This window comes from Podarcis raffonei, chromosome 5 (genome assembly GCF_027172205.1).
Source record: "Podarcis raffonei isolate rPodRaf1 chromosome 5, rPodRaf1.pri, whole genome shotgun sequence".
NCBI lineage: Eukaryota > Metazoa > Chordata > Lepidosauria > Squamata > Lacertidae > Podarcis > Podarcis raffonei.
This window is the reverse complement of record NC_070606.1, coordinates 25,350,181-25,374,924: the sequence shown is the minus strand read 5'-3', so window position 1 is coordinate 25,374,924 and position 24,744 is coordinate 25,350,181. Positions and strand designations below refer to the sequence as shown.

At 41.9% G+C, this 24,744-nt stretch overlaps 1 protein-coding gene across 2 annotated transcripts in view; it reads right to left on the bottom strand.

Moving 5' to 3' along the window:
* Positions 1-23,791, bottom strand: part of WAPL (WAPL cohesin release factor) — a 42,923-nt gene extending 19,132 nt beyond the window's left edge. Inside the window, exons 1-8 of one of the 2 annotated variants that reach the window (XM_053388288.1) lie at positions 23,296-23,791; positions 18,360-18,880; positions 9,954-10,988; positions 5,434-5,552; positions 4,451-4,546; positions 3,249-3,401; positions 2,886-3,022; positions 980-1,091 (exon numbers count right to left, since the gene is read on the bottom strand). In XM_053388288.1, the coding sequence (XP_053244263.1) occupies positions 980-1,091; positions 2,886-3,022; positions 3,249-3,401; positions 4,451-4,546; positions 5,434-5,552; positions 9,954-10,988; positions 18,360-18,858 (2,151 nt within the window). In that variant the 5' untranslated portion in view covers positions 18,859-18,880; positions 23,296-23,791. The remainder of the gene's footprint in view (positions 1-979; positions 1,092-2,885; positions 3,023-3,248; positions 3,402-4,450; positions 4,547-5,433; positions 5,553-9,953; positions 10,989-18,359; positions 18,881-23,295) is intronic. The other variant, XM_053388289.1, reaches the window with a different exon arrangement.
* Positions 23,792-24,744: the final 953 nt, after the last annotated feature.

The window sequence follows — 24,744 nt, the reverse complement described above, 5'->3', positions numbered from 1 at the left end:
TCTGGATCCTTCCCTCTGAACCGTTCTATGAACCCTCTTCCTTTTATCTCTCTACTCACTAGCTGTCATCTCTCTTGCACCCATTTGCACACACAGTTCTCTTGTCCTCTTGACACACCATGTTTGCACAGTTTTGCTTTTCCATTCACACATTCTCTCCCTGCACCTCCATTTCTCAGGTACCCACTTTGCTGCCCGTCTCCAAAACCCAATGCTGCCCCTCACAATTCTCTTTACCCTCGTCTCTCACTACTGTAGTTTTCTGTCCATCAGCCCCTCCATCCTGTATTTTTGTATCCCTTCTGCTGGCCATTATTTCTTCTCACCGCGTGCAGCAAGAACAGCACTGAGAACTTTAATTCAAAATACAAAAATGATGCACACAAAAATGGGCTGTGCGAAAATGGCTGACTGCAACAGACTAGAGAAATTGGTTCTAAACCATCTACACCACTATGAATCCAGAAATATGCCATGCTACAGATGCATTCTTTCCTCCCCACTTGTGATGGGCTTCAGGAAGTCTGACATGCCACCACAAACAAGGGTAAGCCCTGCCACAATCAAAATAGTATTTTTTAAGTCCTCCAAGGAGTTACAGTTAGCCCACAGACTTTCATTACACAAGTCAGGGGCAAGGCTATGTCCAAGCAAAAGCTTTTTGAACTTTCAGTTTAGTGGTTCTCCAACTTTTCCCCAAGGGCTACTTAAAAATTGCTCAGGGTCTTGGCAGACAAACTTAATGATTTTTCTGCTTGCTACAACAATTATAATGCACAGTACTAGATGCTGCATTATTTTTAAATAGTATTTCTTTCGCTTCTTTCATTTCTTAGAGATTATATTTCAGTGCATTCCGAAGAATTTAAACTGCAATAAAATAACACACAACAGACGAAATAAAAACACAATTAAAACCAGTATGAGTATTTAAGTGATGGATGTGCCATTTCACGTCTGCAACCACAACTCTACATACGTGGTGATGCTGCGAGTCATCCAGTGTTTTGAAGACCATAGCTACCATTCCATGTGCTCTCAAATGCATTCGGAAACTGGGCATGGCGCACTTTGTCGCCAGGCTGATAACACTAAAAACAAAACAAAACAAATCTTATGAACTAAAGTTTCTCCAAGTCTCTAGCGCAGAATTTTAAAGAATTCAACAACCAACGGAGAGCCCAGGTTGCCTGCCCGCAAAACCCCTACAGTCACGATGAAGCAATCAAATGACAAAGTGCACACCACAGGACAATCGCTTCGTGTCAAACAAACCCAAAGTGCGTAGAGGAAACTTTGTCGATGGGGTACTACCCAAAAGTGCAGGCCTGTAGCACAAATAGCCTGACAGTCAGACATGTTTCCCACTCCCAGTGCAGCAGGCCTATAGCAAAATCAGAAGCAGTGAGCAATTTGACTCAAGGTACTCCTCTGTGGACATAGTGTGCCTAGCAAGCGTATGTAGTGAGGAAGAAACCCCCCAGTGCTCCACTGATCCCCTTCCCCATCTCCCCTCTATGACTACTACTATGCTGTGTGATGCCGTGGGAAGCAGCTGAAATCAGGAAGTTGTCAAAGTTTACAATCAGCTGGCTAAGCCACAAACCAGCAAGAGAGCTGCCACCATCACAGCTCCTGTCAATCACTTGTAGTCTGGTCCCTTAGTTAAGGACAGTCCAGCAAAGAGGATTGATCAATGCTTAGTTTACAGAGGAAAGAGCTTCAGTGACTGAAGAGCTCCAATCAAGATGTCTGCACACAGTCACAAACATTTAGAGATCTCCTATTCGTTTTCTATTTACCCCGTACTACCTCAGAAAGATCAAGCTACATGAAACAATCAGGTATGCATACATGTACAACCTTATGCAGAGATACCATTATGTTTTTTGATAGTGGTATTCTGATGACACAAGCTCTTTCTCTTTCCGGCTGATTCAGTGCCAGCTGTCTGGTGAATTTACTGTATCTGGATCAACATGCTAACGATAATGGTTAAGGCTGGAGAAGGGGTGCCTGCCATCAGCAGTCTCGCTCTGCTGTAGCAGACAACACCAGTTTGAAACAAGATTTCTTCATGGAAAGAAGGGTGAGACTGACTGGCTACATATGCAATTGATTAATTATTAACCTATTAAAAGCAACCGATGAATTATTAATCTAATCTATGTGACCGTCTGGATGTTTGACCCACCCTAAAATGTAATCCAACTATGGCTCTGATCTTGTGTTTTTCTGTTGCATTTGTGTAAGTTTAGTGTCATTTTTTAGTTTTATTTTAAACTACAGCAAGTTTTCTTGAGCACTCCCTGAAGATGAAAGAGGGGTTGAAAAATGAATCGACGAGATAACTACTCAGAAAGAAAAAGCGAACTAGGTAATAACAATTAATAACTTCCTTTCACCAGTGTGTTTACCCAAGTAACTATTCAATGCTTTCTTTAAACAGTATGAGACATTCCTTATTAACCATATGGGGAATAAAAATCACACCATGCAACTTCAGAACATTAGTGGGAATTATTTCATTTACCTATTTACTGTGAATGCATTGTCAGGTCAAAATCTGGCTACTATATTCTCTTGAGAACACAGAGAACAAATAGCTCTCCTTATTAACAAGTATGACTTAAGCTATACAGATTGACTTCCATTCAACATCAGCCCAATTTACTAGCAATACTTTTTACACAACTGCACCAGTACATGGGTTCTCCATAGGACGTTCCTGAAGGAAACAAAATTGCTATGTGTATATTATTAGCACATTTCTGCTTTCACCTCCCAATGGTGCAATAGTCTACAATGCTTATGAACACAATACACCTAAGAAGAAAAAATGCTATTTGGTAAATGTGGAAATGCTATTATTAGAAATATCTTACCTAAGGCAACGTGTGTTTAGGGGCTGATTGCACTTCAGTCCACTTAACAAGTATTCAATATCATCGGTGAACTCTTGATTCTCTCCAAATTCTACTACATCATTGAAGTGCTTCACATGTTGAACAACAGTGTATAACTGGAAGGCAGATGTATAAAACTTGTTTTTAGTTTTAGAGCTCCCATTTAAAAGACTACTTTATCTGGCAGCAACAGAAATCATCAGCCAGCTCAGAGTGATAAGTTATCTATTTTTAATAGGGAGGTTTCTCCACCTGGCCAATTGTTCTTTGGATCATAAATGGTAAAAAAATCTTTCACCAAGTTTACTTTCGAAACAAGAAAGTTTTAGATATTCCACTTACTTCCTTATCTTCTTTCCTACATTTCAAGGCAGTTACTATCTCTTGATAGGGTTGAGTGGGTATGGTCACAGTTTTTATCACTTTGGGAGGTGGTGCAGGAGCTTTGAACACTCCATCATCTTTATGAATTGCCTCCTTTGAAGACAGCCTTACCTATTAATGAAAAGTACTTGAATGGGTAGATGTTTAAGCCTTATATGAACACCAAATAGGTAACAGAAAATTATGTGCATTTGCTGCATTCATCCACTGGGATTTTCAGAGGCTTCAAAAGTGCAAATTAAATGAGTGAACACATGCTGTATGTGCAAGATGATTACAATTCAGATGTTGTAGGGTATTTTTTTAAAGGGCCTCCAGGGGGCAACTGAAATGGAAGTACAGTATAGTGACATCCTTACCATTTACTTTAAGAATCCAGACTAATGGAACCACATTTAAGCTTTAAAAAACTAAGCAGACATACACAAACCCAAAAATATTTTAAAACACAATGGCAGCTGTTAACTGCTCCCTCTTATATGTCCCTGAAACCATGCTCATGCTGAGCCATAGAATCATTCAAAATATTATTCCCCCAACAAAATCATTTTGTACTTTCATTTTTGGCTGTGTAATGGAAACACTTTCTGTGCACAATTATCACCTCCAGTTATTTATATGATTTGGAGATGTCTTTGACCAATAAAAACCCCGATTTAAAATTGTGTGGACCAATAACATTTCTAAGTGCATTATAAAGTAATAGATGCAAACATTTACAACTCGCTGCCACAAAAAATAACTTGTTGAACCAATTTGTATTTCAGTTTAAATTACATAAACCATCCCATATGCTAAGAAGTATAAACATGCAGTAATGAGTTTGGATTCAACCTGCATAGCCACGTACAAAAGAGTAGCCTAAATGTAAGAAACTAATGTCAATGGACAACATATTCTTTGCAATCTAAGAAAAGGTAGTTAAAATATCATTATTATTCCTGGTTAAATTCATAACCATTGTCATACTAAAGGCATGACACAACCATGGAATATGCTAGGTTTTTTTTAACCTTAATATCCAGCAGTGTCTGCAACACTGCCCTGATGTTTACTACTATAATTTTAAGCCATTTCTCAGGCCACTTCTCCTGGTGTAGATGAATCATCTCTAAGCACTGGGAGGGTTGGCAGAGGGAAAACAAGATCCCCTTACTCACAGGGACACTTGGATTTTTCAACACCTGTGATGTCGGAAGAGTCTCAGATTCTGGTTGATTCCAATGTCTAGCATTGTATACAGCTTTTGTTGGTGACTGCAAAACAAAACAGTTGGAATATTCATTTAGAACCTAACCAGCCATTTATAAGAACACCCATTTCAAATCCTCTATGAGATTTATTTTACATCATGTTTTGTCTTCCACAAAAGATTTCACGGGAGTTTTGAACATTAACACTGACATGACAGTGCTTTACTCCCCTAAATTCTAAGAACATCAGAACAGAACTCATCATCATGACATTATGTGCAAAACTAAGCTTTAGAAGGTGTATATATTTGTCTCAAATTCAAGTTTTTCTATCAGTTAACATAGTCATGGGGGTGTGGAATAAACAAATATTTCACATTATTCATCTCCTAAAGGAATCTGCATTTTAGTTCACTAGTCATGGACCTACAGCTCTTGAGTCTGTTTATTAGCGAGCCATTATTTGTTGCCACAATCAATGGCCTCCCTCTCCATATTCCAGAGAGCTGGGGAGGTTTTGGGACGGATATGCAATCTTCTCTCATTTGAGCTGGAGTACAGAAAAAATAAAGTCTCTCTTCAAAACAGCACTTCTTACGTTCACCAACCCACAGTTCAAATGAGAGCCCCTGAGGATATCTGGTGAACAGGACAACAAGCAGCACACAGAGAGCCCAGTAACATTCACCTCTGGTGAACAAATGGTGGGTGCCTGTTGCAAATTGTTTTCTATCAAGATATATGAGAAATAAAGGAAGTAAAGGACCTGAGAAGCAATCAGCAGGATACTAGCATGCTATAAAATCCAGATGGGTTTTTCATCCTATTATATTTCCATATATGCATTCGTTCTTGGAAACATGCATTATGAACTACTAGGCTCTGGGACTGTCTCTTAAACAAAAGTACTACTAAAACCATGACAGTCTAATTTCATTGGTGCTACTTACCCTCTTTGGTCCACTAAATATCTTCCGTGTGTTTTCCTTAGACTTATCACCTTGTGGATTTATGGATTTCTTATTGCTTTCAGGAACACCGGGTGCATCTTCTGGAAACTCTAATAGCTCTGCCAGGATAAGAGTAAGACAAGGAGTTGTAATTTTTCAAGTTTGTATCGGGGAGGTTTCCTTCATGTAGGGTGAAACGTTCAAACACACTGAGAACTGGGTACTGCATACTGGGAGGGAATTAACAAACAGTACTTTGCAGCAAAAGTGCCATTTGTTTGTTTATCACAAAAATGTGTGTGTGATCTGTTACAGAACGTGCAGCCTACTCCTTTTTAAAAACAAACAAACGTATTTTTATTAAAGATTTCTTGGTTTACAAAAGTATGTGCAATGTCTCTTTTTTCAAGTTACATTTTCCACAGATCAGTTTCATTTGTTGAGACATTAGTATTACATTAGGAGGAAAAGTCTCTCAGCAGCCTTCTCCTTTTGACATAAACATCAGAGGAGGCTAGTCTACATTTTAAAAAGGGAACAGTGGAATTCAGATGAAAACTCTAGTTGAATATATAAAATTTCCCCCTCCCAAAGAAAAACCGGTGGGGCTGTAGGGATTTACCACAAATCACTCTACTGTGGAAGGAATAAGAGTTTCAAATGCACATTCTATGTTAAATAAAGCATAGCTTAAGAATAATCACATGAACATGAAAGCTGAAATCAAGTTATCAACTCATCAAGAACATACAGCACAACATTACATTACATAGTCCTGTCACAATCACATCATATAGAAACAGGTTTCTGCAAGTCTTATTAGCCAAGTCCTGATTTGTTAACACCTTCAGCTCCACCAAGTCCTGTGCCAGACAACGCAGGGAAGGGGTCTAATATTGCACTGCACTTTGAAAACAGACAGAAGCAGCAAGTCTAGCCACTACTACCTACTCCAAAGCTCAGTGCATTATGAAAAGCCCCACCGCCCTCCCTTTAGAGCCTTGCGCCTCCTTCCAAAAACTCAGCCTGGCACCTCATTTACCCAGCTTTGGGAAGGCAGCGGGACCATCAAATGCATTCCCTCCCACCCACCCCTTCACTGCATGACAACACAGCCTGCAGGTTTCATGTCAAAGTACTCTTGCAGTCCACTCGGTATGAAAAGTTGGACTGCCCTGATCTAGAGATAGGGAAGTCTCATTGGCCCCGTTCTGTGGTTAGGGAAAGCAATGTAAACCAGACATTACAATTGTCTTAGAAAGACATGTAAACCAAACAGGCTTGCAACAACTTACTGGTTCATAAAACAATTGGATTAATAACAGGAGAAAGAATCATCATATAATAGTTATAATTAAACTACACACAACAGAAAGAAAATAAACTCACGAGGCCTGCTGAAAAACCTCCCGTAGTGAAATCAATTGCTCCCATTTCAGGTATTAAAACCAGTTCAATAAATTATTATTACATTGGGGACAATGTGGAAGAGCTTTTTATCTGTGTAGTCCCATCCAAAAGCATGGAAGTCATTATTTGATACTGCAGTCATGAACATGTGCAAGTGAGCCAGGCTCTTGGGTGTTCAGCTATTTTGATGTGCCTACTAAACATTACTCTATTCATGGTCATGGTTTTAAAGCTACACTTTCACATACAAACCAACAATGAATCCCATTTCATTGTGTTCTCTCCAAGTTATCCACCTCTTTAATTCCATCATTCCTTTTTAACATCCGCACCAACGCAGATTCTTTGGCAGATTCACGAATCATGCATTAACTTAAATCTGCAATAACTTAAATCTTTAGCTAGAAAACTAACTTAACATTTAGGGATCAAATGTTTAGCACAGGGTTGACTTTTAACAACCTCTAGGGGGGGGAACTGTTCCTCTGGGCCAAGCAGAAGGCTTGCATTTGGGAGTGGTGCAAATGGGCAAAAATCCCTTCGATGGTAACCCTTCATATTTTACTATATGTTGCTCTGGAGGGGCTAGAACTTGCAAGTGGGCTTTTCCAGGTGCAGGGCACTGTTGCTTGGAAGGTGGAGGTTAAAAAGATACTCATGTGCAAACACAAGCAGTCAGTCATGCCAGCCTCGATCCTGGGTTTGTCAAACTGACTGGCTGTGCATTGGTCAAATTAAAGCATATTAATTAGAACAGTAACAAAAACTTGAATTTGTTGCGAGTTACAAATATGGTAGTCTTCTGAAAGCCACCATTCTTTTACAGAAGATTTACAGAGCACCACCCCAGGTCACAAGTGGGACATTTCTCACCACATCAAATACAATAAATTCTGTAGCAATTCTGTGGCTGCTTGTGTGATCTGTGTGTTCCTGCTGAAAGATGCCTACAGTAACATGAAGCTTGAAAGAAATTAGTCTTACCTTGGATCCCAAACACTCTGGAACTCTGACGTTTTGGCTCCCAAACGCCGCAAACCCGGAAGTGATTGTTCTGGTTTGTGAACATTCTTTTGGAACCTGAACATCCGACGGGGCTTCTGATTGGCTGCATGGGTTTCCTGCAGCCAATCAGAGGCCATGATTTGGTTTTCAAACGTTTTGGAAGTTGAATGGACTTCTGAAATGGATTCTATTCAACTTCCAAGGTATGACTGTATATAATCTATGTGGCTTAAATGGAAGAACAGTGAGAAGGAACAATCTGAGATAAGTTGCAAGGCACCACCTACCTAAGAAGAAAGGTTGGCACCTACAATGGTGGAAAGCAAAGGGCCTCATTCCTGCCATTGCTATCAAGCAACCTTGTAATACCTCTGAAAATGGAGGCTCCCACTTACACAACACTATACTTTACTTCATGGCCATCTCATTTGACAGTTCAATTAGACTCAACAGCAACCCACCTACTTGACCATTAAGACACAAAATTCTGTTAGCAAGTTCACCATTTTAAAGTACTTTCAGGAATATTTAAATCCTCTAGTTGACTACTGTGTGAATTATTACTTCCTTCCAAGAATAACAGCACTCATATCATTATCTTTTATAAATAAAATCTGCTTTTATATGGAGTTTCACTGAAAAGGAACAGGGAATATTTTGGCTTTATAAGCATGAACCACCACCTCCAAGAAAAGGAGAGGTGAATATTTTGGGACTGGTTTTTGGGGGGAGACACTTGAGACCAGCTCTTTCGGAAGAGGAGCATACAAATAAGTGAGGACTTTACAAATATTATCCTTTAGCTACCCAAATAAGAACAGAGTTCACATTCTCTTTGACAGAATCCAATTACCTATCTATGGCAAAGGAACATCATGCAAGCAATCTTTAATGCAACAAATTGCTGCAATGTTTAACATGGCAGAGTAAGGAAGATATGAGAGTTATCTGTTGAGAGGAGATCCATTCTAGCCTTGATATTTTTAGACTATGCTGCAGAACCAATAAGAGACAGAAGACTTCATTTTGAAATGTTTACAGGAAACACAGTCATCTTTGAAGTAGCTGGTTCATAATCTGTCACTCTCCTCAAGTCTCTTCTACTCTGTGATTAATTCATGTTTGTTTTGGCTAAAGCGACCATCACTACAATGATTAACCAGTTTATCTTGTCTGCCTTGCTGATCAAGCATTTCATGGGTTGTACTCCAATGGCCCAGTTTAGTTTTGGGAGACTCTGTAGTCAATGAATGAAACTACAGCAACTGCTTCCATTTATTTCACAGGACTACAGTTATCAAACAATTACTGGAGGATGTGGTCTTCATCAGCTTTCTATCTTAGGTCTGGGTGCCTGAAGATTTATAACCTCATATACTTCCACACACTCAAAATTAATGTAACTCAACACCTTGAATGTTTAAAAGCATATGTAAATAACGGAAAGAGGTATTGATTATTCATATCTTCAGTCTGCATATTTACCAATCCATACCAAAAATAAAGATCAGTAACTTGATTTTTATCAAAACAAAAAAAAAAAATTCTTTCCAGTAGCACCTTAAAGACCAACTAAGTTAGTTCTTGGTATGAGCTTTCGTGTGCATGCACACTTCTTCAGATACTTAGTTGGTCTTTAAGGTGCTACTGGAAAGAAAAAAAAATTTTTGTTTTGACTATGGCAGACCAACACGGCTACCTATCTGTAACTTGATTTTTATCAGAAAGGCACAATGCCATCACTAAGTTCAATTATTTTTTGTTGTTTTCAAAGACAGTCTAACACATACTACAATAAAAATCACATCAATTTCCTAATATGTTGATGAGACTTCCCTGGAATTTCTGTGAAACAAGATCAGACCTTGTTGACTACACAAAGATGAAGCCACAGTTTCTCAATTCAACTGCAACAGAAAACTGCTTTGAATTAACCAGGTAAGAAGCCCTGAAGCTGACATGCAAAATGTGGGGGCCAGAAAGAGGGAGGGGGGAAGAAAGAGAGAGAAAGATTCAGATTTCCACTCTTGGCTTAATGCACCAAATTATTAACTATCAAATTGTAGCTATTAAACTGTGAAACAAGAGCAACAAACTAATGTTACCTGGGTTAGTGCTTGACTGACTGTCTTGTGAATAGTTCTCACTTCCATCAGAACTGGACTGAAGTGAAGAGGATGGAGCTGCCCGGTTTCTTTTTTTATTGACTTTTCTTTCTAACGGCCGCTCTTCATCGTCATCTTCACTTTCACTCAAGTCATCAAAACCAAAGTATTTAATTTTGTAATTTGAGCTTCCAGATGTTCTAGAGCCGCCTTCACCACCCCCTCCTTCATCATTGTCGTCAAACCCAAAGAATTCTAATTTGACATCTTTTTTGGATTTGGTATTGCTAGGTCGAAATCTAGTTGTTGTCTTGGTTGTTGCCATGTCGGCTTTCTTTCTCAGACGTCCTGCTTCTCCCAAATCAGTAGGTGTAGATGTGGCATACTCATCAATACGATCCATAGTGTCTTGTATAGTAACATTACAAACCGACAAACATGATGGATGGAGAACAGTGTAGTCTCTAGTCCTTCCAGTCCCTCTAAAACTGGTCCCACTACTTAAAGCAACTTTTTTCACTGGGTTCACACCATCAGTATTTGAATCACTGTTTGCTTTGGCTAAAGGTTGAAGAGTGCCATCCAGTAGCTTATCAAAATTTGTTGTCCCCTGTGATTTTGTTTTGTTGGATCTACAGTATGTCCGACAATTACTTGGCCTGAGAACAGTTTGCATCAGTTCTTCGCTAATGGTTTCCTTTGGACTTTCCATATCTTCTTTAACCAGATATTCTTCCTTGTTTTTTATCTCTGAAAGTGGTTCATCATCAAAACCCAACATATACTCTCCTCTTCGGGTATCCTCATTCTCATCTTCCCATTCATATAAGCCAGTCACTAATGATTCCTTTGTAAGTGAAACTTCTGATGGAGAGTCTCTCTTCCCGATATGGGAGTCCCAAGAATCATGAGATTCCTTCATTTCAATATTGTACCCAGAGATTTCTGCTGTTTGAGCATTAATTATATTATTGTCTTCAACATTCTTGTAGATGAAGTGACTGTTCTCACTGTCGTTAAAAGTCTGTACTGTATCTATAAAACAAATAGCAATAATTAAATATAGCTTATAATTTAAGTTTAACTGTATTTTATTTATACTTTACAAAGAAATAGAGAAATATTCAACAAACAGCAATTTCCCAGTTGGGACACATTAACAAGACAGTTATTTGTTACTATTAGGTTCACTACAATATTACCCTCTGTTTTTTAGTGACACGAGACAATAATCAGGCCTGGGTACAGAACATATCTCCACTCAGGTGCAGGAAAGTGTCGCTCCATAGCTGCAGTTGTTCTTCTGCAGCAAAACCAAACCAGCATTCACGTAACATGTCTGGAGTTTGCTGACTAAAGCTGCCACTCCACCCACTTTCATTACACTCCACCCGGGTTACCCAGTACAGTACCATACCTCAATGTAAACTCAGACATGATTGCTATAGACCAGCCTCAGCAACATTCACAACTCTGATTGAATTCAAGTTACAGATCCTTTGACCAAGCCATGTTAATACTGTTTGGGATAGTACTAAACATAGACCAAAACCTATAAAGAGCAATGTTTGAATGGCAGGTCAGATCAAGTTACTACATTTAGTCAGAAGGTTGCAAAATAAATTATAAAGTGATGCGTCCAATGTATATCATCTGTTCATAATAGGTTCAATACCTACAAACAGCTTAACATTTCATTAGCTGTGTACTAGAAATTTCTGTATTCAATCTTCCAGTATTAAGCACAGCTTATCCACTAAATACTCTAGAAGCTTTCTTTCTCCTTTAAACAAATTAAAATTTGCATAAAAGGAAGTAACTGCAGTTACTGTCATAGAATTATAGAGTTGGAATGGACTCCCGAAGGTGTTCTAATCCAATCCCCTGCAATGCTGGAATATGGAGGTGGCCCTATGGGAACTGAACCCATGTCCTTGGCATTGGTTCACTACGTCAGGTACTGCATTGAAATCTTTAAATGCCTAGGTTCAAATCTCTGCTCAGCCATGATGCATTGTAGATGCGATTCCCACAGGTCACTTTCTACTCATTCAACCTCAGTTAACATTTTTAACAATGTTTGCAGGAACAATGGCCTGCTTCACAGGACTGTTGTGAAGGCTAATAAGTGAATAAGCATTAAATCAATGTATTAGCAGTGCTTTAACTACACCTAATGAGCCCATTATATGTGGCCTTCTGACTTCTTTCCTAGCCACTGTAAACTGAGGTATTTGCAACACTCATCAAGTTTATTCCTGCAGAAAATCCACACGATGAAGCCAACTAGATATAATAGGATAGTAGAAACAGTTTGATAAAGATAAGCAGTTATTCTCCTACCCCCACAAGACCTAAAAGACTGCTGACAGTTTTATCTATTCTCTCCAGTTTTGCTTTTGTTACATTTCTCATAAACCATCGGTCCCTTTTTTTGCCTATGGCTCTGACCCACGAAAACAACTAGAAATATAAGTGGGTTTTTCCTGCTTTACTCCTCTCTTCTGCTAAATGCCCCATATGCTGTGAAAAGTCACTTCTGAAGATGACATGGGTAGGCTGGACACCACCACCCCACCCCATGACCAGAAATATCTTCTATTTATATTTTCACATAACTGAATTCAAGTCTGCATCTGTCAGTTGAAACGGTCAGAGAAATCAGCAAATCATAGACCATTCATGTTCAATTTACACTGTTCTCTTTTGTGAAGGTAGAGAAGTGAAGGGAAAAGTCCTCAAATAAAACCTAGGTTGTGGAATTTCCTTCTGGAAGAAGTTTGCCTTGTTGAATTTTAAGTATCAGGTCACACACTTTGCTTTTTTTAGAGGCTTTAAGGTTGCAAACCAAGTTTCGTTCCCTATTGTTTTATCGTTTATTCTTATTTTTAGACTTGCTTTTTAACTACTCACCTAGCCACCACTGGCGACAAAAAAATTCATCCAGGCAAATGAGCAGGCTGCCAAAGGAAGAATGGAGTACTGTCCTGACAGCCTGCCATGTTTCTCTGCCATATAATCTTAAAATATGTGCCAAGCTCATCTCATTAAAACTTGCAGCTGAATTGCACATTACCATCTTTATGATGGAACTTGCAGAACCAAGCCTGCCATTACCTACACTTGAGTCCAGGAAAAGAACTTTCTGCTGGTGGGCAATACAAGGTCGGCTGCCTCCATCAGCTATGCTCCTCTACTAAAGGGAGACAAAAATGTCATGAGAAATCTCGAATCAGTCCTGCTATTGGCTATGCTCCTTGCCCATGCTGGTAGCAGGCGGCTCTCCAGAGGAAACCTACCTCTGCCAGGAATCAAGCCATTGGGGAAGGAATACTGCTCACTAACACGTAATAGGGAGCTTCTGCTGCTGCTAGAGTGAACAGGAATGGTGAAGAGGGATGGTTCAAGGTGGCACAACCACTGGGAACTGGCCCAGCCCCTTGTGCTGAAGACTAGCATCAGTCACCAGATGTTGCCTGTATTATGTGCCTACTCTCCTTCTCTAATACAGATCCTCATAAATAACATGAAGCATGAGGTGAGAGAATTTTATGTACACTACTTAAATGACTGGATTCTGCTTTTTCAAAGGGCCTGCTTCTGCAATGTATATGGTAACCATGCTTTGTGTCTATTCCTTATGTTGTAATTAGCATACTGTTTTACTGTCTTTGGCAATCTTTATTTGGTTCTTTATTTGTACCAATTCAAATAACACTTCTTCAAAATGGTGAATGGTCACTCGCCTCTAGTAAACAACTACATGTTTTGCAAGTTTCGGCCTGCATTCAAAGTGCTTATGTTGTCCTGAATAGCCTGGGACCCAAATATCTTAGAGAATGTCTTTCCCAAACCAACCTGTCCTGGTTTAAAATCAGCTAAAGGGGCTTTCGTGGTGATTCCTACACGTGAAGTACAAGGGTCTATATCAGAGTTTTTTCAGTGTCAGTTCCAAAACTTTCAAATGATCTCCCCAATGAAGTGCATCTTACTTTTGGAGATGAGGAAGTCTAATTTGTTGAAATCAGTTTGTACAGTACCGTATTTGTCCGAATATAAGCTGCACCCGAATATAAGCCGCACCTTTAAAATTAAAGGGGGGGAGAGACATAACCCGAGGAGGAGTGGGGGCCAAGAGGACAGCGCTTTCACTCCACTGCCAGCAGCAGTGCTTCCAGAGGGTCAGCACCACCATAGCCCCTGACGGAATGGGCAGAGAGAGGCGGAGGCTGGTGGGACTCACACGCCCTCAGCGGGCTAAAGCCAGGCAGCACCTCAGGCTAGTGCCAGTCCCAGCACACAGGCTATATCTCCTGTTCCTCCTCCTAGCAGATCCCGCTCGCTGTCTTGTCTGTGCTCCTTCCTTCCTTCCTTCTCCTCCTCACCGCCTTCTGGCTCCCTCTCAGGGACCCCTTTGGTGCGCCACCATCTTGGGAGCCGGCCCAGCCAAAACCAGGCAACATCCGGGGACAAGCCTGCGCCAAGCCAATTTTTGTTTGTGAATATAAGCCACAGATAACCCTACTTTCCTCACAAATCTCCAACTATTCCACCCTCACTTCATCACATATAGGCTTCAAAACACTCCAAGTCAACAAGTGTAGCATGAAGCTTTCAGAACATACTTACTGATAAATTAAAAAGAGTACCTACATTTACATGGCAAATTCATGTTCTATGAAAAAGCTATCAGCCAAGTGTCTAAAATATTTCAAGATCACAAACAGTTAAACTGAAGCTTCACTACAACTTCTACCAACAGTGGTAATCAAACAAAACTCTCCGCACTGCTTGTGCTCTAAAGCAGAAATGCAATGTCAATTCTCATGAATTCAGCAGTAGAGCTCTTTAAGGATGAATGCTGTTGACAACAGAATTTAGCTTGCTACTTCTGCTTTGTCCTTTGACTATTTCCTACCACGTTTACCAAAATTGCTTCTTTGCTGGGTGAGCTGTTGCTCTAATCTTTATGTAACCTTTCCACAGCCTTCTTATCTAGAATCCTTCCAACAGATGTTCCCTTTAACCACATCCTTACCAGGACAAGCTTGTGTTTTATACAGATAATAAATGATATTTAATAGGAAAGGGAGGCTTCAAGGAATATCATGATTTTATAGGACTATAAATTAGAATCATAAAATGAATTAGGGAAAACTGGCACCACTATGCATGTCTCTGCTGTATTACTACTTGTAAAGGGCAGAAAAAATAATATAACCATCCTTTAAGCAAACTCCCAACTGTATCATCAAGATAAGTTTTCCAAAGTGACCAAACAGAACCATTACAGGGTTTTTGAGGAATTCAAGTAAAAAAGGAGTTAGAACATGTGTCCATAAAGAGTTGTCTCAGACTACATTTGTAAAGGTCTGGGTAAAACAGGCACTAACTACCAAAGAACATGCACTACTCATGAAAGAATAGTTTATACTCAAAAAAGGGATGTGACATTTAGTACCTGACAGTCAAAGTCTGCAGCTACAGAAAGGGGGAAAGGATAGCCCTACACGGATTGTCCTTCTTCCCTCTTAATTTGGCATGGCACCTACATACTTTCATTTCACCTGCATAAGGAGAGCAAACTCCTTCAATCAGCTGTTGTTCATAAACTCATCCAGCTCTGGAGAGAGGGAAAGCATGGAAGATCATGTGTAATAGTACAAAAGCTTTCCCTTAGTATGGCATTTCATTAGCAGAGTTCAAGCGTCTATCAGGAGGCAAACATTAAGCAACCTCCTCCCAACTACTACTCATGATTGCACACACCAGAGCGTTATCGAGAAAGCCAGAAGGCAAGATCAAACCCTCTTCATATGCACATAAAAATCATCCTAGCACTTCTGAACACAAGATCTCTCTGAAATATAAAGAGGTTCTGCTGGTTCCATAGATCAGAGGTAGCTAAGCTGTGCCTCTCCGGGTGCTTATGGACAACTCTCATCATCTCTGGCCAATGGCCATGGCATCTGGGGCTGATCAAAAGTTAGGCAACATGTTCTAGATTTTGTGTTTTTGGCTTTGTTGCTGCAAGAGCTATTAGCTTGTACTATCAATTGGAGGAGGCAACATTTACAAAAGCTACATAAATCATTATGATTACTGTGCATCTCAGCATCAGATTGATTACAACATCTCTATTCATAACTCACATTCCTATTAAAAAAAACCTGTATACATAGCGGCTGCATTTCTGCATCATGCTAAACCAAAGCTCAGTGCAACGTGAATTAGAAGAAACAAGCAGCAACAAACTGCAAGCTTATTTACTTCCCTCTCTTTTCCTCCCATGTGTCTGGACTCCGGAAGGGAGTTCAGAAGCGTTTGTTTCAAGTTTTGCTTAACCAGAGTTTGCCATGCCATCTGGATCCAGAACTGTCATCAATCTTAACTATGTTTAGTAGAAACAAACCTGCCTCAATAACTACTGTTTGAAGGTGACTTGTTTGAAACTAATCATAGCTAAGCAGGTTTGTTGGTCCAGAGTCCCGACAATTGAACATGTTAAGTGAAATCTTCTGTATTTCTCCTCTAGGATGGACAAGAGTATGGCAGGGGGAAGCAAGCTCATTGTGATTTGTTCCTACTAAATTATGGTTTAGGATGACAATGCAAACAATGCCAAATTGACAGTCAAGCAAGTGACCCGCTTTTAAAAATGAATTAGAATATTCAGTCTTGGACATAAGAGCACAGTAGAACCCTACTAACTTAAAACATTCCATAACTCTCTGTCTGAAATTTAAGCTGCTGAGGGGGCGACATTTTGTGAGATGCCAGACTTCGAGTGCCCAACTATGCATTTAGGAAAGTAACAAATGTAGTAATTTCCTGGATCACAGCTTATGTGATCAGATTTAGAGATCATATACTGTAATCATATAATATAGGTGTATACTACCTTAATTTGATTATCTATGCAGGCACATGCTTAGTGAATCAACACTTGTTGTTTTATCAAGTATTTCAGGAATCCAGATGAGTATTACTCTGTGGGATTTAATTTGAGCACACCAGAGATTTCTGGTAAACATGATCTGTTTTTCTTCAATTCTTGAGCAGGTGGATTTTGCTAATGAGTATTATTGCTCTATGATTTTCAAATGAACCTCACCTCCTGTTATACCTTAGGTCTTTTATCCAACTTTTAAACACATTTTCAGAAACTAGTAACATTAAAATACAGGTAATTACACCACAAGCCTCCCCTTACAGCTATGTATAAAATGCAAAACCAGTTGCACATTATGCCAAGTGAGCAAAACAGAAGCACAAGCAAGTCAGTTTTGTGCTTTCCTTGCTTCTGCAGTAACATACAAAGTGCAGACCCCCTGATCTCATACAAAGTGATTTACATGTTCTATTTTGTAGGGAGGATACTTAAGTCCCTACTCTGCATGTTACCAATAAGACAGCAAAAACAGAACCCTGTTTCAGTAGCATTCTACCTCTAGTTTTACAAATCTGTTTTTTCCTCACAACAGCAGCACGGGGCTTGTCACCTGACAGGGCAAAATAAGCTCATTAAAATGTTTATGGGAGTTATGGGGGGGTTGGTCATTGGTTTGCCACTTAATGTAACATTAAGTGGCATTCAAGTGCTGTTCTTTTTAAACTATTTTTAAGCCTTGCACCACTCTCCAGGATCTCTGCAGCCTCACCCGTAAGCTAGATATTGGAGAGTCCTGGGGGTATGTGCCAAGCAAAAAGCCAAACTTCTGCAACTGCCCCCTCCCAGGACATTTCTTCTGCTCCACTCCAATTTTAGATTTTTCACTTCATCCACAAATGGCTAAAAAATATCAGCCCTAGTTTCAATCATATTTCTGTTTTTCTTACTTCTCTAATATACAAAGTAGATATTTTGACATTTCTGCAGAGATCTTGACATTTCTACATCACTATAGAGGTGCCTTAAAAATAATAAAGGAAAGAACAAAAGCAACCATACTGCACTTGTCATAAAAGTTATTTTAATCTTAAAAGCTAACACACTACTTAATCACACATAAGTTGGCAGAGCCATTGTAAAGGGAGGAATCCATCGTTGTTTGGGCAACTTCCACTCATACTGGGTGCGGATTCACCTTTCCCTCCTCCGCACTGCACACCTCCAAAATGTGCTCCAGAAGATCCCTCAACCAATTCCTTGCCTCCCTGACTTTCAACTTGCAGCTAGCGAGCACAAATTTATTAAACGTTCCAACTTGCAAATATGTGAAGTTTATGAAACTTCATCTCTCACAACCAGAAATCCCTACGCATAAGCCCATGCCATGGAACAATTAAAGTAGAGGATCTGATAAGCATCTGAATCTGAAAGAAAACATTATTTGGTCAAAAGAGTGGCCAACTTGGCTGACTTTAGTTGTTAACTCTGAAATTAACTGTATTATCCAAGCTTACCTGCTATTACAGTGTTAACACTGCTGCTTTTGAGGTCACCATCCTCCATATTTCTGTTTGAGTTCTTCTCTTTTAATCCATGAACAGCATTCTCGAAAGACACACATTTGCTGGACAAAATATCTTCACTGATTGACTGAGTAATTTTGCTATTAGATTCAAGTACAGAAGAGAAGTCGCCAGACTGAGATGGTTCAACTGACTCCAACTGAGAAGAACCTTTAGCTTGTGACACATTCTTTGAAGATACTGGCAGGGATTCTTCATCACTGTCAAATCCAAATGGGTCTTCTATTGCTTCCTCTTCTATTTTGGGTTTCTTAGGAATTTCAGAAATGTCTGGCTTGATGTTGGGCCTCTTCTGTCCTAGCTTGGCCATAAAGGTAGTTTCTCCCCATTTTGTACTAAGAGTAGTCCGTTTGTTGGAAAAAACTTCATCAAATTTTGAACTGCCATTGCCCCCTTTCCTGCTATACGTCTTCCCAAATCTGGATGTCATTTTGACAACTGTTTCATATTCTCTGTAGAAATAAAAAAATGAGTATCTTTTAGAATACAATTTTTACTACATTTTATTACATTAAGAGTTACACACAGAAGCATCTTTCAAATAAACAATAATTACAAGAAACAATACTCATGGCACTTTTACAGAATATCAGCTAAAGCAGGGCTGTCTAACCTGTGACCCTTCAGACATTACTGAACTATAACTTCCATCAGACCCATCGGGAATGATGGGAAATGTAATTCAGAACCTCTGGAGGGCCACTGGTTTAGCTGCCGCCAACCTAAAATAACACAAGTTATGGATAAAAATTCAAGTTCGTCATCTTAAAATATTTTTCACACTACATTCACAGACGGCACCTGACATTAGTTTTATTTGGGGGGGATGCATAGTTAAGCTCCCTTTCAATTGTTTACATGATCTTGTTTGTTTTTATACTACCGATGACATGCCATTCATATTAGAAAGTATTCCCATCAAGCCTTAAAGGCAAATTTTCTACCCAAGGTAGAAAATTTGCCCTTTACTATTCCATCAGACTGCAGCTGAGGCAGAAGGGAAGCAGGACCACTCCACCAGCTCTGCAGATGTTTTGGGCTTCTTCTCTCACTGAACAGTTGCCATCTAAGCTGCTTGTTATAAGAACCTGACAACATCAAGAAGCGGTTCTTGTGCTTGCTAGTTTCCATCTTCCCTCCTCAACACTTTTGCCTTGTGTGTCATGAGGTCAGAGACTACTTTTTTAAAAAGATTATCTACAAGCTGTCATGGGAGGCTTTTTGGTTGATGAACAGAGCAAGAATGCTTTAAATTTATGGAGTTAAACCATGGGAGTGGGGGGAAGGGGACATAGCTCATACGCTATGGGTACAGGCTTCTGCCTCTGACCGCAACACTCTGGGGGGGCTGCTGCTTCTAAAATGATTAACACCAGTGGCTCACTCCATGACTCTGATGCTACAACCATAAACAGCTTTAATCATCAATGACAGCACAGCCTGTTCTCCTTGTGGTTTAAACCACAGCCATAATATTAGCTCTCCTCTTAGCAGTAAATGGCCCATGCTTCAACCATGATATGGAATCAAAACACTATTTGGGGCTCTTATCTTAACAGTGAGTCTCTTTGTAGTTTTCCAACTTGGGACACCAGCTATATTCTTTTAATAAACATTCCTGAACCTCCTAACAGATGATAAAACTACTGACTGTGACCACAGTGCATCCTACTGAAATTTCAAAAACAAAACATCCGAAGACTCAATATTTTGAGTGGGGGAAAGAGTTTCTTATCAGCATAGAAGACAAACATTCTGCTAAAGAGAAAAAAGCTGATGTTTCATTATACCAGGTAAGTATTTCAACACACAAAATTCAAGACACAAAGCTTGTACAAGACAAAACGGCAAAAATATCTACTAACTGTTAATCCCATTTTACATACATACATATTAAGTAGATTAATGTTATTTTCAGTATTTCATTTTATTTCTGCCTATAAGGTAGCAACTGTGGCAACCTTTCTTTCGGTTTATGTCCCATTCATGGGTGTAGCCAGGATTTTTGTTAGGGGGGTCAGAACCTCAGTTAGTTAAGTATTTTTATTGATTTTTGTTGATTGGGGGAGCAGCTGTCCATCCCCCCCAGCTACACCCATGGTCCCATCTCAATCAAAGCACATAATTCCCTACAGACCCACACACAACTAAGTCAGTGTTTGCAAAAACAGCCACAGATTCAAATTGTCCAGAACAGTTCTGTAGAATGTAATACAGTAGACAAAAGAAAGTATAATGTATTGATTGATTTGTTATCAAGCCATGAAAAGCATCCCTAAGAACTAAAATCCTGATATTCCATGTACCGTACATTGTTCAGGAATACCCTAAGGCTGTGGATCTCATCCTCTCAAACATAGGCATCCTTACGCCCACAAGACTAGAAGATTGTTTTATAAACGTTGTTGCCCTTATCATAAGATTTGTTTCTTTTTAAAACCCTATTGTCATTTTAATTCTTCAAGCTTTTTAAAGTTGCTATTTGAAATATGTGGAATATTTTATTAAACCAAGATAGATTTATTACTAACCATCAAATGATATATGAATACATGCTGGTGAAAGGGGCAATTCAAATATGACCTGTACTGGTCTCACCCAGTATCAATATTGATACACTGGTGCAACTTGTCAACTTATGCTATAGGGTTAATAATAATAATAATAATAATTTATTTATACCCTGCCCATCTGGCTGGGTTTCCCCGGCCACTCTGGGTGGCTCCCAACAAAATTAATGATGATGATAATCATAATAATAAAGCGATAAAACATCAGACATTAAAAACTTCTCTAAACAGGGCTTTCTTCTAAATGTCAGATAGTTGTTTATTTCCTTGACATCTGATGGGTCTTCCACAGGGTGGGCGCCACTACCGAGTCCGCTGTCTGGTTCCCTGTAACCTCACTTCTCGCAGTGAGGGAAACACCAGAAGGCCCTCAGACCTGGACCTCAGTGAATGATGGAGGTGGAGGTGCTCCTTTAGGTATACTGGGCCGAAGCTGTTTAAGGCTTTAAAGGTCAGCACCAACATTTTGAATTGTGCTCAGTAATAGTATTACTTGCTAAAGAACAAATTACATTCAGCCACACACACCAGTTTTTAGAACAGCATCTTGCATAATTGCCTGGTAAATAACTTGTTTTACTTTACTGTGGAGATGGGGAAACCTGCAGCCCTCCAGATGGACTCCAACTCCCATGAGTCCAAGTCAGCTAAGACCCATAGTGAATGATGATGAGAGCTGTACCGCAGCAAGGTTTGGAGGGCCACAGGTTTTCTATCCCCACCCTACAATTTCATTTGATTAGACTAGGAATTATTTAAGTTCAAAACACCGAAGTTGATCTAAAGTTCTGAATCAGATCAAGCACACTATGAAAAAAACTAGCCTTGAAATGTTTGCAACTTAAGCACCTTCTCCTTTCTGCCTTCTACTCTTCCAAGAGTGCTTCAGATTTACTTTGCAGCTCACAACCTAGCCCTTTCATATTCTTTGCTGACCACTAAGATATTAGCTAAGGCTGGGACAGTGAAAAAGAAGATCACAGAATATAAATGTGCAAAGTTTACTACATCATTAAGTGTTAAATCTACGCTCATATGGTTGTTCAAAAAGTTATATCGAAAGCCACCTGATCATCCTTTTAAAGATAGCATGCCTCAAGGGCCTTAATGTATTTTCCTGCACTGCTTCTCAGATCATGAAAGGCGGCCTGCTCCCTCCCCCCCCCCTTTTAACTTAAGGCACGGGCGATGGTGCCTTATGACGACAATGGAGGGGCGGGAGGATGGGGATACCGTGTCATCCAGAACTAAAACACCAAGTTAATGGAAGATGTCGTCATTTCCCTTCCGGTTTTCTCATGGTTGTTACCGTCCTCCCGCCTCGCTCCCCACCCACCCATGTAACTTGCAAGAGAGCAGACAGCGCCAGCGCGACCATAGGGGAAAGCGGGGAAACAGAGAGCCACTGCGGCCACTGTTTCGGGACAGGAACCCCTACGAATAATAACGGGTGGGTGGGAAGGGGGGGAGGCCCTGAACCCGAAGCGGCGTCCAAGCCGCACCCTAGTCCGAGCTGGGGGAGGGGGGATACAGGACCGCACGAGAGAGCTTGGCAGGAGTTCGTACTTTGGGCAACAGCCCCCCGAGATCGGGGGCATCCCGAGCCGAAGCGGGCCGTTCCAGGATGAGGCCAAAGTCGCCTCCTCAGCACTTACCCCGGAAGAGGCCTCGGCGCTGGAAGTCGACGCCTCTCTCTCGCCTCGGATTCCGACCCACCTGATCGCCCCAAGGACCCCTCGCTCGCAACCGCCCCGGCTCTCGATTGGGGGCGAAGGGAAGGGGGGGAAGAGGAGAAATGCAGGGCGGCGGGTTAAGACCCTCGAAATAAGCAGGTCGCAGGAACCGATTCGCCGCGCACGTCTCCTCGGGAGTCACTTGCGCCGCGATCCGCTAGGAACCGAGTCCTCCTGCCCGGGATCGCAGCCCCCGATCCCGGTTAAGTGCCATGGGGGGCAACCAGGGAGGAGTATTTTTTTAAGCTTATGGGGGGGGTAGGGAGAGAAGATCCCTTGCTTGGTGTTTATAGTCACAGAAACGCAGGCCATTCGGGCTTCGGAGTTAACGCCTCCACCCTCCCCCTCTCCTTATGTACACACGCATATTTATCTACGGATTCCCTCCCGGCTTTACCCTCGGGGCCGCCTCGCCTTATGCGGCCTTGCGAGGCTTCCCGTCGTGTGGGAAGGCGAGGAAGAGAAAGCAGGCCGCCGCCGCCGCCTCCTCCTCACCCAGCGCCGGAGATCCCGGCATAGGCCTCCGGGAGTTCGCTCGGCCTCTCTCTAATTCTCCACACTTACCACAGCGAGGCCGAGGAAGCGAGCACACAAACGCACAACCACAACCGAGAAACGGAAGGGGAGGGGGGAAACGAAACCTGCCGGGGTAGGTGGAGAGGGACGGGGGTGGCGGGGCCTCCGCCGGCTTCGCTCCCAACGGCCGGGCTCCCGGGCTCTCTCCTTCCTGCCCTCGCTCGGTGCCTTCGGGCGACGCCCCCGGGGCCTCGGGCTCCTCCGGCCGCCTCTCCTCACAGGCCGCCCGGGCTAGAGCGCCGGCCTCGCGTCCTCGCAGGAGCCGCCGAGCCGCCGCCACCACCGCCGCCGCCTCCTCCTCCGGCTGCTGCTGCTGCTGCGCCGCCGCTTCCTCCGCGCCGGGATTCTCGCCGCCGCCGCCGCTGCTGCTGCTACTACTAGTGCGGCTGCTCTTTGAACAGGGCCCTGGACCATCTCTCCGCCATTTGCCCCCCGCTCCTTCCGTCACTGCGCTCACACACTCGGCCTCCCTCCGTCGCCGCCGCCGCGGCCAATCACGGCCCGCGTTGCTCAACCGACGAGCCGGGCGACGTCGCGCATGCGCCGCCGCCGGCCGCGTTCGGGTGTCCCCGCGAGTGCGCGCGCGCGCCAGCCAGCCGAAGGGCTGATAGGATATGTAGTTGGTGTTACGTCTGGCTGGTTGCAGCTCCTTTCCTCGCCCCCTGCTCCTCCTCGCACGCGCACAGTCATGGTGACTTCCCTTTTTGGGGACGCGTTTTGGAGCCTCTGGAGAGTTCTGCAAACCGCAGCAGTGCTGACTCAGTGGCCCAAGGGCTCCCTTGACAGCTTACCTACTTAATATCCCCTGTTTTTTGTGGTCTGGTTGTTGGATGCGCTGCTTTTTATTGAGTTTGAAATGGGTTGTTGCTCTGGTTTGCATGGGCTGAAACGGGTAGGCAACCTAAGGCCCATGGGCCACAAGCAGCCCATGGGGGTTGTTTAACCGGCCCACGAGCCACCCCCAAACCGAGCCACCCGCACGGCAAGTCCCCTTGCACTGTGCTAAACCGGTGCAACTCGCTACCGCGGTGCCAGAAATAATGTCTGTGCACGCTCAGACGCCGAAAATTGTGCCTGTGCAGACGCAGATGCCAGAAATCGCAGCCGCGCACGCTCACAATCCGGCCCACAGGGATCTCCGCTGGAGTGAACCGGCCCAGGCGAGGTAAACCTTGCTGACCTCTGGGTTAAAAGCAGCATGCAAGTGACAACAATAATTTTATTATTTATACCCTATCCATCTGGCTGGGTTTCCCCAGCCGCTCTGGGCGGCTCCCAACAGAATATTAAAAGCATGATAAAACATCAAACATTAAAAACTTCCCTAAATGGCTGCCTTCAGATGTCTTCTAAATGTCAGAAAGTTGTTTATTTCCTAGACATCTGATGGGAGAGCATTCCACAGGGTGGGTGCCACTACCGAGAAGGCCCTCTGCC